General features: G+C 41.3%; 1 protein-coding gene across 12 annotated transcripts in view; it reads right to left on the bottom strand.

The window, feature by feature from the left end:
• Window positions 1-477: 477 nt before the first annotated feature.
• mark2b (MAP/microtubule affinity-regulating kinase 2b) overlaps window positions 478-16,652 on the bottom strand; it is a 34,141-nt gene continuing 17,966 nt past the window's right edge. For 2 of the 12 annotated variants that reach the window (XM_025059348.1, XM_025059334.1), the window contains exons 14-19: window positions 15,625-15,774; window positions 11,303-11,569; window positions 7,953-7,979; window positions 4,843-4,881; window positions 4,035-4,144; window positions 478-3,244 (exon numbers count right to left, since the gene is read on the bottom strand). In XM_025059348.1, the coding sequence (XP_024915116.1) occupies window positions 2,895-3,244; window positions 4,035-4,144; window positions 4,843-4,881; window positions 7,953-7,979; window positions 11,303-11,569; window positions 15,625-15,774 (943 nt within the window). In that variant the 3' untranslated portion in view covers window positions 478-2,894. The remainder of the gene's footprint in view (window positions 3,245-4,034; window positions 4,145-4,842; window positions 4,882-7,952; window positions 7,980-11,302; window positions 11,570-15,624; window positions 15,775-16,652) is intronic. The other 10 variants (XM_025059368.1, XM_025059352.1, XM_025059345.1 and 7 more) reach the window with 8 other exon arrangements.

The raw sequence follows: 16,652 nt of genomic DNA, 5'->3' as shown, positions 1-16,652 counted from the left end.
AGTTGTGCTTTTTTTTCTCAAATTTCAGCTTTTTCCACTGCAGTTCCATTCATTACAACTGCAATCAGACAACAGCAAGGATATTTTCTCAGACTGCTTCAAATTAGACTTGCTAATTTAAAACTGATTAATATGCAATCATTAAAATGTGTCATTTTTTCCTGTCAGTAAAATGTTGTTGTTGTTGGGAAATATTCTATTTGAATTATTTATGTGGGTTTTTTTGTGTGTTTATTTTCATTCGGTGTCAATCAGCGGTGTGGGGAACAACATCTATTTTTAACAAGAAATACAACGATCAATTACACTATGTATTGTAAGCATATAAAGCAGTGTAGACAGAGAAGACAGCCACCTCAAGTCTCTTCCAAAGTGTTGACGGAGGTGTACAGCGCCACCCGACAGCACAGCTCTGTGCCACATAGTCAGTCATATCTTTACCACAGCTAGGTGTTGCAAATGGATTCCAGAGTCACATTTATTATATCATTGTTTTTATTACTATCATTGTAATTTTTCATCATTTTGTCTTTGCACAAAAAAAACAATACATTTTTCAGGAGTTGATCACCCCTCCCAACCCCAGAACCCACCACTACAGTTACAGTTTGCTCAAAACACATTTAAAATCAATGTAAATTACAGCAATGTAAAACGAAAAAAAAAAAAGTAAAATAAAATCAACCCTGAAAGAGATAATATAACAGCAACAGCCAGAATAATAATTAGAATCCAATACCCAGCACCTTAATACAATGATCAACTTTAAAGGAAAATCTGACGTATTAAAAACTGAAAGAAAACAACTTGACAGTGTGTCATTGTGATAGAAAGGAGGAAAAAGTGTTGAGTTAGTTAAAATGGCTGACGATAACGGTCAGCCCGGCTCCTCTTTTTCATCATCTGTGTGTGTGTGTGTGTGTGTTTTTTTTTAGCTCTGATAAAATACTGCGTCAACTTCACAGAGTGTGAGAAGAGTGACTTTTCAGCTTTGTCTTTTATTGTGAAAGCGAGCGAGAGTCACTGTGACATTAGAAACATTCTTAAATCTCTCCTGTTTCTGGCTCTGCTTCAAGCTTTTGGACCGAAAAGGCTGTTAAAAAAATATATATCATCAAACTAAATAAAATCTAAATTTAAAGTGGACCAAAAAAAAAAAAAAATTAAAATGAGCAGTAGTCGTCATCATCGTCGTGGTTCCATACATGGAAAACTCCTGCACTTTGAGCATTTTTTTGTTTAATCAAAAACATTTAGAGATGTGTGTATGTGTCTTTGTATGTGTACACATGAGTGAGTTAAAGGTGCACTACACCAAAAAGGCAGCAATGATATGATCTGACACAACAAGTCCGACCCCCCGCCCCCCGAAATAATCCTAATCTGTACAAACCCAAAATTTTTAACGACACAAAAATATATTATCAAATTAAAAGCGGAAGAAAATAACTCGCTATCCGTTGTTGTCTTCTTTTCTTTTTGTGTGTTTTTTTCTCTTCTTTTTCTCCAGTGATCTTTGATGATTAACTTACATACTCCAATGACTGTTGAGTGTTTGCTCTTTGGGAAGGTGTGACGCTGAGATGGGCAGGCAAGGGAAAAAAAAAAGACAAAAAAAAGAAAGAAAAAAAAAGCATTGGTTCTGGGTGGACGTTGTAGAAATGAAGGCGTGATGCCAACCAAAGTGATACCGACATTAAAAAAATACACATTATCTGGGCATCATCATTTCAACATGTATGTGCTGATGAATGCGACAACAAAACCCTCTACGGTTCATTCTTCAATAAAGGCAACATTCCATCAATCAACCAACCCTGTCCGACGACTGTCCAGGTGCCGACAGATGCCCCTCTGTTCCAGTGCACAACTCTGTTTAAAAAGCCATAAAATAAAAAATAAAAAATACAAAATAAAGGTACAGACTCACAGCTGAAGTCTGTACCAGCGAGGACGAGAAAACGTCTTGACTGGCCGCCTGAGGCGCGAGATGGTGGCAAAAGACATGGAACAGGTGGAAGAATAGGGAGTGATGAGGTGAGAAGATGGAGGTGTTTGTGCTGTGTTCAGTTTGATTAGAGGGAGAGGAAGATGAAGAGCAGGGGAGGTGAGTAAGGGGGAGAGAAAGGTGGATGGTGAGAGGACAGGTTCAGTGAGTGTTTAGGTGGAGAGGGTCCTCCAGTCATCGACAGCAGACTGTCCATCCAAAAGCGGTGTGTGTGTGTGTGTGTGTGAGAGAGAGAGTGTGTGTGTGTGTGTTGGCTCAGTTTGAGTCCATTCAAGTCCCGAGGACAATCACAACAAATCCAAACTCCTTTAGAGTTTTCCAGCAACATGAGGCTCCAAACACGAGTCAGTGGTTCAGACACCGGGTGAGAAAGTGTTGTCCAAAACCTCCTTGTCCTGACCCTCACTACCACCTCGTTCCCTCCCCACCCCACAGGAACCACGCAGAGAAACAGAATAAATAGCTGGAAGAAGTGACAAGAGTGATCAAAGTGTGACTGCTAAAAACAGAAAGAGCAGATCGAACATGCAGAAGAGTGGAACGTCTAAGTAGAACGTGATGAGAAAATGGAAGCCCAGCAGGGAGAGAGAACACCTTGGTCTGCAAGAACTTCACAACTCAGAGAAATCAGCTCAGAGTTTCTGATCGCAGGACTTCAACAACTGAATCAACAAAACCTCTAGAAATGAAATGATTTCTAGTCTCAGAGAACCAACGGCCCCACTCCAGACCTAAGTCGCCAAAACAACTGGGTTATCTTGAATGTGATCCCACCTCCTGACCTCCGCAGCGCCCCCTACCACCTACCGCGTCACCATCCTCACTTATCTAACCCTTCGCCTTCCTGCCTCCTAAACTCTCATCTCCCTGCGCTGCGTGTCCGCACTCACAGTTTCAGCTCGTTCGCAATCTTTGAGGCAATGTTCTTGAAGGCGATGGACGTGCCCGAGATCCGCTTGAAGCGCACGCCGTTGAGGGAGAGCCGGGGCAGCTTGCACACCTCCATCTCCCACTGGACGAAGTCGTCACGTGCCGGGTTGCCAGAGAGGCACAGCAGCATGTAGCGCTCTCGCACCTCGTACTCGCAGCTGTTTGAGTCCAGCACCTTGCGGATCTCGCGCATCATCTCTGTGGGCTCCATGGACGATGTGGTCTTCATGGACCAGGTGAAGCGCAGGGACCGAGGCTTTACTGGGTCCTTCTGGCTGGCAATGGCAGGGGGAGTACCGGTGCCGCCTAGAGGACAGGAGAGGTAAAACAAATACGACAGGTGGAAATGAGGAAAGGAAAAAAAAACTTAAGAGTTAGTAACAGCAGACGTTAGCAAAATCCAATTATTTAACCAGTTTCGTTTGATAGTTGAGGTGCCCTGCTGTCCCTCCTGACCACTTCCAATAAAAATGTCAACATCTGTAAATCTACCACCTTTCACTAGGGCTGTTTTTATCTGACGGTGTCTCTGTGTTGCAACATAAACCACTGGGGCCTCACTCCTTTCTGTCTTTTGAATCTTAAAAAGTCCAGCTAAACTGCAGCTTGATTAGGACACAAGGCGTCAGTACAATAGGGGGCGCTAATATTACCATAACAACAGCAGTGACAAGCTGTTTTACCTGTTTTAAGGCAACGTTACATATGTTACTGCTGTAAATTTGTACTGCTACAATTTTAAGCACAATACACAATGACACATGTCAAACATTTAAACCTTTCAGCTGCAAAAGAGGAACCTGTACCCACAGGCCTGTAGTTTTTCCTTGCAATTTGTTTTTTCAATTTTCCCTTATTTATACCACAATGGGGAAATGTCGTGTTGACAACAGAGCTGCTGCAACAGGAGGCACAAAGTATGTAGGTCCTCTGGGGCATGAACCCAGAACCTTCCAGATGTAAAGTAGATGTGTAAGGAATTGAATTGTATAACAATCTCCCACATACTACACTTTACAAATGTATGTCTAACACCAGCTCCACATGAGAACAGAAGAACGATGAACCTCGTGCTGATGGCCTAAAGTCCACGTACCGGTGTTACCAGATCCTGGTGAGGAGTTGTTCTCATCGTTGTTGGAAGAGGAGGAGAGGACACCACCAGACGTCTTTTCTGACTTGTCCACTGTGCTGCTCAACATAGACCTGGGTGATGTAGTGGGAGGGTGGAGGAGAAGGAGAGAACCACAGGAAGGATGGGAAAATGGTGAGAGTGAAAACAGGAAAGGTGAGGCAGAGGAGGGGAGAGGAGAGGGAGGAGGATGACAGAGAAGAGGGAGACAATAGGGTGAGATTTGGTTTTTATTTTTTTAAATAGTAGAGACAAAAAGAAAGAGGGATTGAAAGGAGGAAGATGATGAGGTAGTGTGAATGAATAAAAGACAAAGCAAACATTTTAAGTACCCTGTGTTTGTTTGTGTGTCTTGCACCATCAAGGTGCGTTTTTGTGTGTTTTGAGAGTGTGTTGGTAGGATAGAAGATTGTTGTGTGCACACAAACACACATTTGGGTACAGGGAATTTGATTTCTCCTCTCATTCATTCACACAGACACACGCACACACACACTCACAGATCACCATGCGGGTCGAACTCCACACCATCTCCAATGGGATTCTACCATTCACCACTATTTTCCCGTCCCCTGATTGGTTAAGCCGCTACCACCATCACCAACTGATTAAACGCCTTCTCCCGGCTCCTCCCCCACTTTCCCAGCCATTCACAACAAGCTTAGAGATCAGCTACTGATTGGCTCCAGGCTACTGATTCGCAGGCAGGCAGAAGGGTTGTTGGGATTTAGGGGAATTTTTCAGTTTTTCTTCAGACTGTTCTGTATCTCACCTGCTCCCCTCATCTCGACCCTCTCCCTCATACGGACTCCTCGAGAAAAATCAACACAAGTTTAGTCTTTTTTTTGTGTTCCAAAGGTGACATTTAGTCTCTGATAGATAACATAGATGGATAACAGGTAGGAAATGAGCTGACTGAAATGTAGTCCCGCAGCTCGCCATGTCACACTGGAGGTTCCATGACAACCACTCACAGCCTTTAAAACAGGAGTCCAGTCTGTGAAGCCTCTTAGTAAAGACTGCTGTAGCAGCAACGACTCGTTTTCATCAATCAACATGTTCATTGTCAACGGTGGGCCAGCAATTAGAGGCACCATGCCACTGCGGTCACTATTTAAATGAACACCGCAATGTTTTTTTACATTTACATTTAGCCAAATGTAAGCGTAGCCGTAATGTCATTGTTTTTATATTAAATTCCACTCATCTCCTTTTCGTCTTTTTTACAAAGTGGTATGTGCCGCTCTGCAGGAAAATCCCATGTTTGGTCTGAAGTAGATAGTGAGGAAGGACAGTAAAGTGCAGACTCTGCAGACTGTAGGCGGCCATCTTGTCTTATAACTTCAGTAACTTTGAAGAGGGTGATTAGGACACACAGAAGTAGAAAAGTCCTGTTCACATTACACTCTTCATTTTCACTACAATACGTCACTGGACTTTGTTCAGTTGCCTCAGATCCTATTACTAAATGGGTTTTTGCACCAATATACTGTGGAAAGTTGCTTAATTCAGATGCTAAAAATGTCCTTAGAAACTTGAAAGGACCTTAATAACAACAATTGGATATTTCTAAATATTTCAGACTGAAAGAAGGCTGGAGTGACAGGGAATTGGATTTGTTTAAACAAAACATGAGGATAATGAGTAACGTGACATGGATCAGAATGGAATGGTTTGGAACCCAACAGTCGGCATGGTGAGGGCGGGTCCTGTAGGTATGGAAGCTTTTACCTTTGTTAGTAACAAGGACACATCCACAAACACAGACTAAAAAAAAAAAGTTAAAACAGGTGCAACACAAATATTCTCTCTCACAGCAGCAGACATGAGACAAACAGACATAATGATGGGCAGGAAAAATACAACACGAAAACAAACAAAAAACAGGACGGACAACAGAAAAAGACATGAAGACGGTGGACAGAACGTGACAAATCCAAACAGTTTGAGATGTTAAATGGTTTCTGTTGAGGAAATTCATATTTGTTTTGTCCCAATTCCAAAGCCAAAAAGAATTCTTAAATACCTCCTGCAACAGAAATAAATAGCCAATGGCAAATTATAATTAGAAATATACAAAATAAATAGAAATATACCAATGCCTTAACTAATAATCAAATATAAATATATATAAATAAATATATATACAAATAAATAAAAATAAATATATATATGTTCTATCTTGGTGATATATCTTTTTTTGCATTTGATTTAAAATTAAGAAATGCACATGCTTCCACCAGGGAGCGCTGTCCCGCTGGAGACATATGATGATAGTTTGACCATCACATGCATATTCATTTCATCATTAAAAAAAGTTTTCTTATACTAAATGATCTTAAAATTGTTCTTTCACAAATGAATTAAGTTTCAATAATACTTGTACAACTTTCATCCAGCAGGTGGCGCAATGGTCCAGATTTTTAAAAAAGAAACTGCTCTCTCTGCTTACAAAAGCAGACAACACACTCAGGAACCACAGAGTGTGAGACACGTGTGGCTGTGAAACAGGTGTTCAGATTTTCATATGTAAATATCAAATGCGTCAAAGTATGTTCAACATCTGTGAACAGGAGAACAGTGTGTTTTAGTGTAAATATCTGACTCTGTGTGTGTGTGTGTGTGTGTATAAAGGCATGAAGGTGTTTTCCAGCCAGAGTAGGTCAAAGCCATCCAGTTCTGGTGCTGCTGTTGTTGTTAGAGAGCCAGTGCCACAGTGAGAACAGAGCAGTGAAACAGAGAAGTAGAGTGCAGCCTTCAGAAATAAAACAGAGTGGAACCTGAGAAACACTGCAGCTCCGTCCCTCCTGGGTCCTTCCCCACCTCTCTACCGCCATCCATCTAACAGTCGCAGCTACACACAGGGTCTCACTTCTACATAGTCTGCTGCGTTTGCAGCTTTGGACCCTATTGACCCTCCCTTCATTAAAGTAAATGTAATTACTGTATTTTCATTAATGAGGGCAGAAAGGTGAGATTGGCGTCGTTCACTCTGAAGCATTAGCAGGACTATGGTTAGCAGGATTATAAAACTTAGGGTGACGTTAGAAATCTAATTACTTGAAATGTTTTGTTTGAACTGTTGATTTTGGCTTTTGCTCTCACACAGTGGGGGGGGGGGGTCTCTAAAAGCAGGCAACTCAGGAGAAGGTTGTGAAGTTTTAAACATCGACTTATGATTTGTGTTGACACATTAGCAATTTTAGACAGGATTGATATTAACAGGAAAGGTCTTTCCTTTTAGGATCACCTGTTTTAATGATCCTATGAGCCACCGTTTTTGTACTGTTTTAGAATTTAAGTTGTTGTTCAATATTAGATAGAGAAGAAAGGGACCTTCTGATAAAACTAAGGCCATGAAATGGTTAAGATTAGCTGGTAGTATGATCTATGGCGTTATTACAACTCGCCCTAATTCTAGGGCACGGGGGGGGGGCGACGACATCACACACATCCGCACGCTCTACTGGGTAAATAAATAGGAGGGGAAGTCGGGGCATGGATGGAAATGTGGAAAAGGTGGACTGATGGAGGGATGAAGAGGAAGAGGGCTGAAGTGTTACTGTGCCGCTTGGTGATGGAGTGAGTTAAATGTGTGAGTGGGTGAGAAAGGGGAGTTAGTGTTAAAAAAAATATAATAAATAAATAATAAAGGCCAAACAAGGCACTCAAAACCATAGGGATAAAAAAAAGGGCCAACCACAGAAAAAATAATAGGAGAAAAGATAAGGCTTAAGGCACAAAAGAAAGTTGTTTAACAAAAAAGCTGCACAATTCACCAAAAGGGGAGGGAAAATATATATATGTGAAAAATATATATGAAGAGAGTATACGTATATGTATATCAAGGGGTTATTGTTTAACTTTGGGGATGTTGCCTACCTTCTCGGAAACCTGAACGACAGATTTCTACAAAAAACAAAAGAGGGATAAAGAAAGAAAGAAAGAGAAAAAAATATGTATAAAAACGTATAGATTGACTTTTGCTTTTGAAGACAAGCTGCCCTGTGTAGCAAAAACATGAGGAAAACACTCAGTCCAACATAAACCAGGCTCACGAGTGAATGAAGCAGCGAGCACAAAACAACATTAAACATTAATGTCAAACACAGAGAGCCAGGGCGTCTGCAGTGAGTCTTCAGTCTGTGTGGGGACAGGACTGACCGCACAACAGAACATCTGGGTGGAACCCAATGAGCTTTGTAGGACAATGTCTTTGTGAGACAGTGAATCCATTAGTCCTGGATGACTCTTTAAGTAGCTGTTTGTGACGTAAAAGAATTCACACATACAAAGTCACAGACATAGATCACAAAAATATACTGTTATATTAAAACTGGTCAAACCCACAGAACCTGAGAAGAAAAGGGGAATTGATTTATCCATCTTTTCGATATCATATCATCATAGATCATAGCCTGTCAGGTTTGTTTTCATCCTCTTGACCCATCGTGTCACAGACACAGTCAACAACGATTTCTTCATAACGTTTAAATACATCAGTGGTGCATCAGGTTTCTAGTAGTACCTGAGGAAATGATTATGGAAACCTGATTAACTCAGTGTTTACACACACTTGTTGGTCTGACTTTGAAATGCTAAAAAAAATGTGGATTAGATGTTGTTTTTTTTAAATTGTGATGCCAATACATTTATGAAACATTCAATTTTGGACTGATCAGGAGAACAGTTTAAGTGCTGACAGCATCACAGTCTTCTTGTACTGAAGAGCCAATATGCAAATGTAGGAAGCTTAAGTCAGAGATTAAAAAAAGAAAAAAGACTAGAGTTAAAATGAATTACTGCTTTCCAAGAATAGTTGAAAGATTAGCCAGTCAATGACTCAGATTAATGGGATCATTAGTCCTAGACACCAAAGTGTAACCCACAATGAGAAACATTGTAATTCACACATTGATGCTGCGACCAGACAAGTGCAACAATGTCAACAATTACTGGTGCTTTAGGTTTTGTTGTAGATACATGTTTGTTCTGAACTGTTCCAGGAACAGCAACAAAACCTCCGTCTCGGACACTTTAACAACCAGTACACCAGGTTCTGTGTGAGTGCATGTGAGTGAACGCATGTGTCAAGGTGTCCCCACTAGTGATATTTATAGTTAAAGGAAAGTGATATCTCTGGTGTAACCATGGATACTGCCGCCACTGAGCCACGGTGTCTCTGAGTGGGAGGCCTGCAGAGTGGCTGTATTTTTACCATCACCTCATAGACATGCACGCACGTGCACTTACAGTCAGCTACCACTATTGGACCCTCTCCTTTATTTAATGAACTATATCATCACAGTGGTCTGTATGTGGATGACCATATGAACTATATCATCACAGTGGTCTGTACATGGACGACTAACCACACCAGGCTGTGGACACAGTGAGTAAAGACCGTAGTCTCGTCCTCCCCGTCTCACAGCTTCTTATCTTTTCTTTTCTTACTCAATCCCATTTTTTTTTTCAGTCCTGTGTGTTACTTTCACCTCACTTCCAGTCTGGAAAAATATGTCTAATGTACAATCTTGTTATACTTTCAGTATTTAAACTGGTAGACTGGCCATTTTAAAATATCTTACAATGCCCTGAAGTATGACATATTTTCTTACAAAAACACAGATGAAAACAAAAGTTGAGAGGAACAACTAACCAGTAAAATACTTACAAAATTCACATAACACAATCCCATTCATTGTTAACTATATTTTTGCTCAGCTTCTTCTACATTATCAACAAACTCTCTTCTGTAAATTCAAAACTTTCCCTGGGTCGAGATATTCACCAAATCCTTGAGAAGTGTGAATGAATCTGCAGCTGAAAGCACTCCCTGGAGCACACGACTTGTTCTTGTTTGAGTAATTTCAGGTCAAAACGGCACAGCACAGCTGTTGTGCATTATTTAATCTTTTGGAGCCGTGTCACAGTAGGAGAAGCACAGGTGTAAATAATAAAATTAATCACTGCCAGCCTTGCAGGGGGAGCAGATCCATCATTAATGTTACCACCAACACCTGGGCCTTTCCTACTGTGACGCCTCAATATGTCCCACGGAAGAACAGAGTTCTTTTACATTTCACTCGACTTGGTGACTATGACAACAAAATTCTTTGTATTTGTTCCACGGACAATCGCAATGTATTGGAAGAAAAATGATTTCTCCCACATCTGGTGGTAATAACTGTTGTCCAATACTGCTCTTTGTCATGTTTGACAGAAATATATTTAGAGAACCTTCCGGACAGCACACAGAATCTTACGATTGTGGATCTCAAAAACCACGCTTAACTGTGAACTGCTCTGACCATTGAGCATGTTTTTGTTGCCTTGTACTGCATCTCTCAAGGTCTTGGTCCCAGAGAAGTGAACGGCATTTCTGAGCCACAGCTCATTCTTGCTTGAGTTATGGCTTAACTGGCTGAACCAGGAAACGTGCGTAACGTTAACCGTACAACTTTTTTAGCCCACTTTATTGGGCATGCGTTGCCGAGTTGAATTTCTTGATTTTATAAGGCAAGTGAAGATCCGGGGTTGTCTGGTTTGCCTCTAAAATTGATTGTGTTGTCACTAGTCACTGGTCATTAATGGTAGATTTGGCAGAACTTAGATCTTGTCTCTTTTTTTAAACTGACAAAATGAGCTATTATCAGTGGCAAAGACACCATGAAGGCATCCATGGGAGTAGTTTCAGCTGTAACCTGCACTGGAGGAGTGACATAAAAACTGGGCCAGACACGGAACCAAAACCAAAATTACTCCTCAGTCACCACAGCTCTAGGGAAAATTATAGAGAAGACACAGCTGTTGCTTTCCTCTCCCTTTCTACTCTGCGCACAGTTTCAGATGAGCACAAGTTTAGTGATAGGGATGATGAGATCAGATCAGCCCCCCTCTGAAAACCAGCGTTGACATGGACATACAGTAAAACATTCCTGGGAGGAAATGAGCACGAGACGACTCGTAACGTAGACCTAGTCATTTTCTGCTCCAAAGTGAAACCACGATACTTGGGGGAAAAAAGCTTTGGACTATACTTAAGTTACAAAGCAGCTGGATAATAAATAGAACGGTTGCTAACAACTGTTAACATTTATAAAACTTTCTTCTTCTGTTCCCTATCCAACCACATTTTGGTACTTCATTTCTCTGCTCCTACGCTTTGACCACAAACCTCTTCAGCCTTCCCCACTTACCCCAAGGTCCTGCACATCTTTTGTGTCACTCACCTGCGGACAAACTTGGATGTGAACTTGCTGAAAATCCCTGTGGCGCCGTGTGTCCTCCGGGTTTGGCTGTTGCCATGTGACAGTGATGGGGAAGCGGGCCCTCCAGGGTAGGCGGAGCCCTGCTGGTCCCGGGCACCCCGCTGCTGGCCAGCATGGAACGTGCTGCGGATGCCCACACCCCTGGAGAAGTTAGTTCGGTCTGACACAGCAGCACTGCTGATGTTGTGGGCAGACGGGGAGGCACCGGGCGCTCGCTGTGGTGGAGCACTGCAGACCAAGGAAGGAATAGAGAAAGAAAGCAAGGAGAAAATGAAAGGATAGATGATAACGGTGACAGTGAAGAGGAAGAGAACAGCACAGTGGAGGGTGTGGGGAATAAATGTGTGGAAAAAAATTGGAAGGGCCGGGAAGTTTGAAGATGTGACAAGAGAGATGGTAGTGCAGGTGCAAATGAGGAATAATTGACAGCAGGGAGGGATACAAATGAAATGCGTCAAGTGTGACGTGTATCAGGGGAGGCAAGAAGAAGGAAAATGAAAACAAGTGAAGCATCAGAACAGAGTGGAGGAGTGAAGAGGGGGGGCGAGAAGAAGAGTTAGATTAAAACAAAGACAACACTTTCTTTGAGAGACACTTACCTCAGTGAAGGCTTCAACAAGAATCTACAACTCCAAATCTGCTAAAACTCATGTTTTATTAACACGTTATATGGGGTTACACCAGGTCAACAAAAGACACAAGTAGAGACAGTTAATGGACTTATGAGTAAACTGGCATAAAACACACCTTTAAAGCCCAGCACTGTTTACTGCTTTATTTATTTACCACACTTATCTGTGTGGTAAATAAGTAGGTACACCCACAGCTTTCTCAGTGTGTGACCTGAGCACATCTGCAACTGATGGTAGTAACTGGCAGAAAATTTAAGAAAACGAGACACACAAAAGAATGCAGTAAAACTGCAGAAGATGCGGTAGATGGACATAGACAGACAAGTAGGTAGATAGATAGATAGATAGATATTATTGATCCCAGGCTACATTAGCTTTGCAGCAAAGCATTATTTTCTATTATATCTGAGTGATGAACATATAGAAAGTACTGTTACTGCACCTGAACCACGAGTAGACAAACAACATACACACATGCATGACCATGACAACACACTTGGTATTCAACAGGGAAAGAAGGGCTGGATCAGGCTAACCATCGGAAATGTATAAACAACTATCTACAGTCATAGGAAAAATACAACCTCTACCTTAAAGCAATGATGATGTACGGCACTGTGCCTCATTAGCGGCGGCAAACAAACACTGCAGAAGTGTTTGTTTGTTTGTTTTTTAGAAAACCCAAATCAGTTCACAAAAAGTGTATCTTAGTTTGAGAGAAGGATGTTTGGGGGAAAAAAAGGAATCCATGAATATTTAAGGGGACCTCTGGCAGTGTTCAACACACAGCAGTGTTGTTTGAAAGTTGCTATTACTGTCAGTATGAAAATTTGGTTCATTGTGGACAGAGTACGCCACCATAGGAACTTACTAAGAGATTCAGCTGTTTGTCACCAATACACACAAAATATCATTATTAGTGCTACGCAACAAGAATTAACAAATTCCAAGGCAATGTCTAACACATGAGCTAAAACATGAGCCATGTCCAGATAATTAATAAACATGCACAGTATGAAATAACCTGAGAATGAATTGAGGATCCAGACTCAAATGCATGAGTGTTAATGCTGCATGTTTCCTATTGAAACTGGGACATGGGAATGTGGTACAGCGTGTGTGAACAGTCAGGTTTGCCAGCAGGGTCAGTGGTCCAAGGTGGACCAAGTCGGCATTGTTCTGTGGCATCATATATAGCAACACAGTATGTGTAAACTGCCAGATTTCTCCTTTAAGATGAAAGGCTCATGGTAATCGTAAGAAAATAAAATAAAAACGACTATTCCTCACTCGGGGTACATTCCATGTGTTGGATTGGTACCTTCTTTCCAGCGTTCCAAACCAGGTTCTGAACAGCCCAAGCTCACTGTTGAACGTTGGATGCAACAAAACGAGACTTCATCATAAAGCTCACAAAAGCAGTGACAGCCAGGGGGGCACCTTGACATTTGGGATGTTGAAATTTAAACTTGGCATTTGTGGATTTTTTCTTTATAAGGTGTCTATCACACGCAGGGCATATTGGTTTATCGTGGTATTTAAGATAACCAAGCCCCGTACCTTCAAATGCGACAGTATGTAGGAGTAAAGAAGACTGAAAATATCAAAGTAGTCCTTCAGATACTGTCACACCAAGCAGTCAACACAAAACAAACAAGCCTCAGACACAAACAAAACACAAAGACACTGAATACACATGGTGTAAGGACAGATGGCATGAAAGACAATCAACAGACTCCAGTCATTCATCTATATCAGAGGTCTCCAACCTTTTCGAGCTACTTTTACAAAATGAAAATGGCTCAGAGCTACCCATGTTGTGTAACATTTATTTTCATAGCTCAATTTGACCAATCAAGCTCAATACGCTTTCTAAGCATTCACAATGTGTTACTGTCAACATATCACAGTTTTACCAAAGTATTATTTTATTTCATTTTTGTCAGTATCTATATTATTATTATTATTGTTTGGCATAATGGCAGTCCACAAAGAACATCCATGTATACATGGTCCAGTATTGTTCCTCCATTTTGACCAAATGAGCCGTTTTATTTTTTAATGTTATTTCTGCAGAATGTTGCTGCGCAACCGACTGCACTCTACAAGTGTTTGCCAATCGTCAAGACGCAGCATTCACACTGTGCAGTAGCGAACTTAGCTACATGGATATTAAGCTTTTTTTTTTTAATCAGATGAATTACGTTATCAAATGTTTGTTTGATTCATTAGCCTTTGACGAGCTACTTGGAAAGGGGCGACGAGCTACTGGTAGCTTGCAAGTGACGCATTGGAGGGCCCTGATCTATATATAATCGTAAAAGGATTACAATGAAATAATTAGGCTGGGTTTTCCCAAGTATTTCCCATGTATACAAAATAATATTATGGAAAGCAAGACTTCAAACGTCTAAACACAAGACTGATGTTTCTACCATAATCAACCGGGAGAAACCCCTCTGTCAACAAGCTCAAGATAGAAAATGAACAAACAAAGGAGGAAGGACTAGGACAAGCAATCATTTACACAGGTCACATGCAGCAGATTACACCGAAAACATGAATCACATTTGTCTGATTCCTCCCAGAGCTTCTGCACCAAGCATTTATCTGTGACTAAAGGTGACACATGCCCTGTAATATCTTGGGTTTTACAAAGTGTGTCAACAGACCGTTGCACTCAAGGGTTTTGATATAACACCGTACCACAACCTTTTTTTAGTAGTTTAGTTTTGATGGTAATTGCCTTTTTGGTGATGTTGAAATGAAACAAGAATGGTGAAAGAAAAAAAAAACTGTAGTTGGTCAGAAGAGAAAAACCTGCTTGTCTTGTCAAGAGGTTTTAAGAGGTTTTCAAGGCGCCACTGAGTAAAAGTGAGGTTTGAGCGGGAAAGACAGTTTCCTGAGCTGCAGCATCTCCTCTACTCTGTTGCTAAGTAACTCTGTGCAGCGCCTCGTTGTTTGAGAAAGTGACTGAGCAGTAACTCACTGCTACTCTGGCAAGGCAGTGTTATGTAATATGTTTGCTGCAAAACGAATGGGAGCTCTGCTTCCTGGTTCTATGTCGGAGAGGTAAAACAAAAGGGAGATCAAAGACTTGATTGATGAATACTTTACTGAAAACTGCACATGATAAACTGGAAATGTGTTTTTGTTAATTAACTCAGTTTAGCTGATGTGTGGAAACATTGATGCTTGTATTTCTTATTCATATTTTATGTAAAAGTTTAATGAAAAAAATGTCAGCCTATTCAAACATTTGAATTTTGTAAATATGTATAAATCATGTGTGTGTCTGAGTGTGTGTGCATGTGCAAGAGAGAAAGAAAAAATAAAGTACTAGCTGCTCTTTAAAGAAAAAACATCTCATTTGTAAATTTCACATTTTCTAGGATATTCAAAAAATTCAAAAAATCAATTGCTTTAATTAATCAGAGAGTTGGTTTTTTTCCCCTCCCACAATAACAGGTGCTTTAGGTTTTAATAAAGCGGTGGTGAAACTCATTGTTAGCAGCAAACAAATCCCATTTTGCCTCCTTCAGATCTCCGTTTCCTCCTCGTCCATTAGGATACGGCTGATCTGTGCTAAGAACATTTTAAAACCCTGTGTGTGTGTGTGTAATAGTGTAAGAGAGCGTATTAGAGACTTGCCTTGGCCGTGGTGCGTGCAGGTCAGAGGGGCATGGATGATTGGAGGAGGACAGGGACTTGTGGTGGCGGGGACGCGAGGAGGAGGAGGAGGAGGAGGAGAGGACGGCAGCGGCTGAGGCAGTAGATGTGCGGGAGCCCGGAGTGTTTAGGCTGGGAGGATGAAGGGGGAGGAACAGGAGGAGGAGTGCCCCGCCCAAGAGACACACAGACACACACACACACACACACACAAATCACCACAATACATACACATTTGGGCAGGGTTCGTGTGTGGGTGGGTGAGAGGTGAGATGAAGCATGGTTAGAAGCAGCATTTATTAAAGACACTAAGGGCTGATGAGGGAGGGAGGGAGGGAGGGAGAGAGATGAAGAAGGAGCAGGAGGGAGGGTCAGAGCAGAGATACAGGAGACCAAGATAAAGGGAGAGGACAGGAACAAGATAGAGGGTAAACATAAAGAAAAATTCTTTGGGAAGAGTCAGTTTGACAGTCTAGACTATTTTTTTTTACCGCTCCTGTTCTATAAACAGTGTATTACATAAAGGACAATTTAATCCTCAATTATTGTGTTTACGATTATAGCACTATTACTTTAAAAGAAATCATGCAAATGCTGCAAGCAACTGTAATCATTTTTTCTCATTAAATTATGCCATTTATCAAAAAAAAAAACTTTACAAGCTAAAGACGTCTAATGCCCAATTCTTTCTCAGCAATATAACCATGAGCTGCAAAGATCGTCACGCGACGAACTCTAACTTGACTTTTCTGCACATAAACAAACAGAAAGCGGGGAGTGGTACCACGGAGAGACAGAGGAGAGAGAGACAGAGAGACAGAGAGACAGAGACAGAGAGAGAGAGAGAGAGAGAGAGAGAGAGGGAGAGAGAGAGAGAGATTTAAAGAGACAGGAGTGGAGAGAAATGAGCAGTGAGGGAGAGACAGAGAGACATTTATAGAGGTCAAGCCAACAGCTGCCAATTCAAAGAAAACAAACACGGAGCCAAGAGGAAAACACACACACTCTTT

This window comes from Cynoglossus semilaevis, chromosome 1 (genome assembly GCF_000523025.1).
Source record: "Cynoglossus semilaevis isolate Cse_v1.0 chromosome 1, Cse_v1.0, whole genome shotgun sequence".
Classification (NCBI taxonomy): Eukaryota; Metazoa; Chordata; class Actinopteri; order Pleuronectiformes; family Cynoglossidae; genus Cynoglossus; species Cynoglossus semilaevis.
This window is presented reverse-complemented; position numbering and strand designations above follow the sequence as displayed.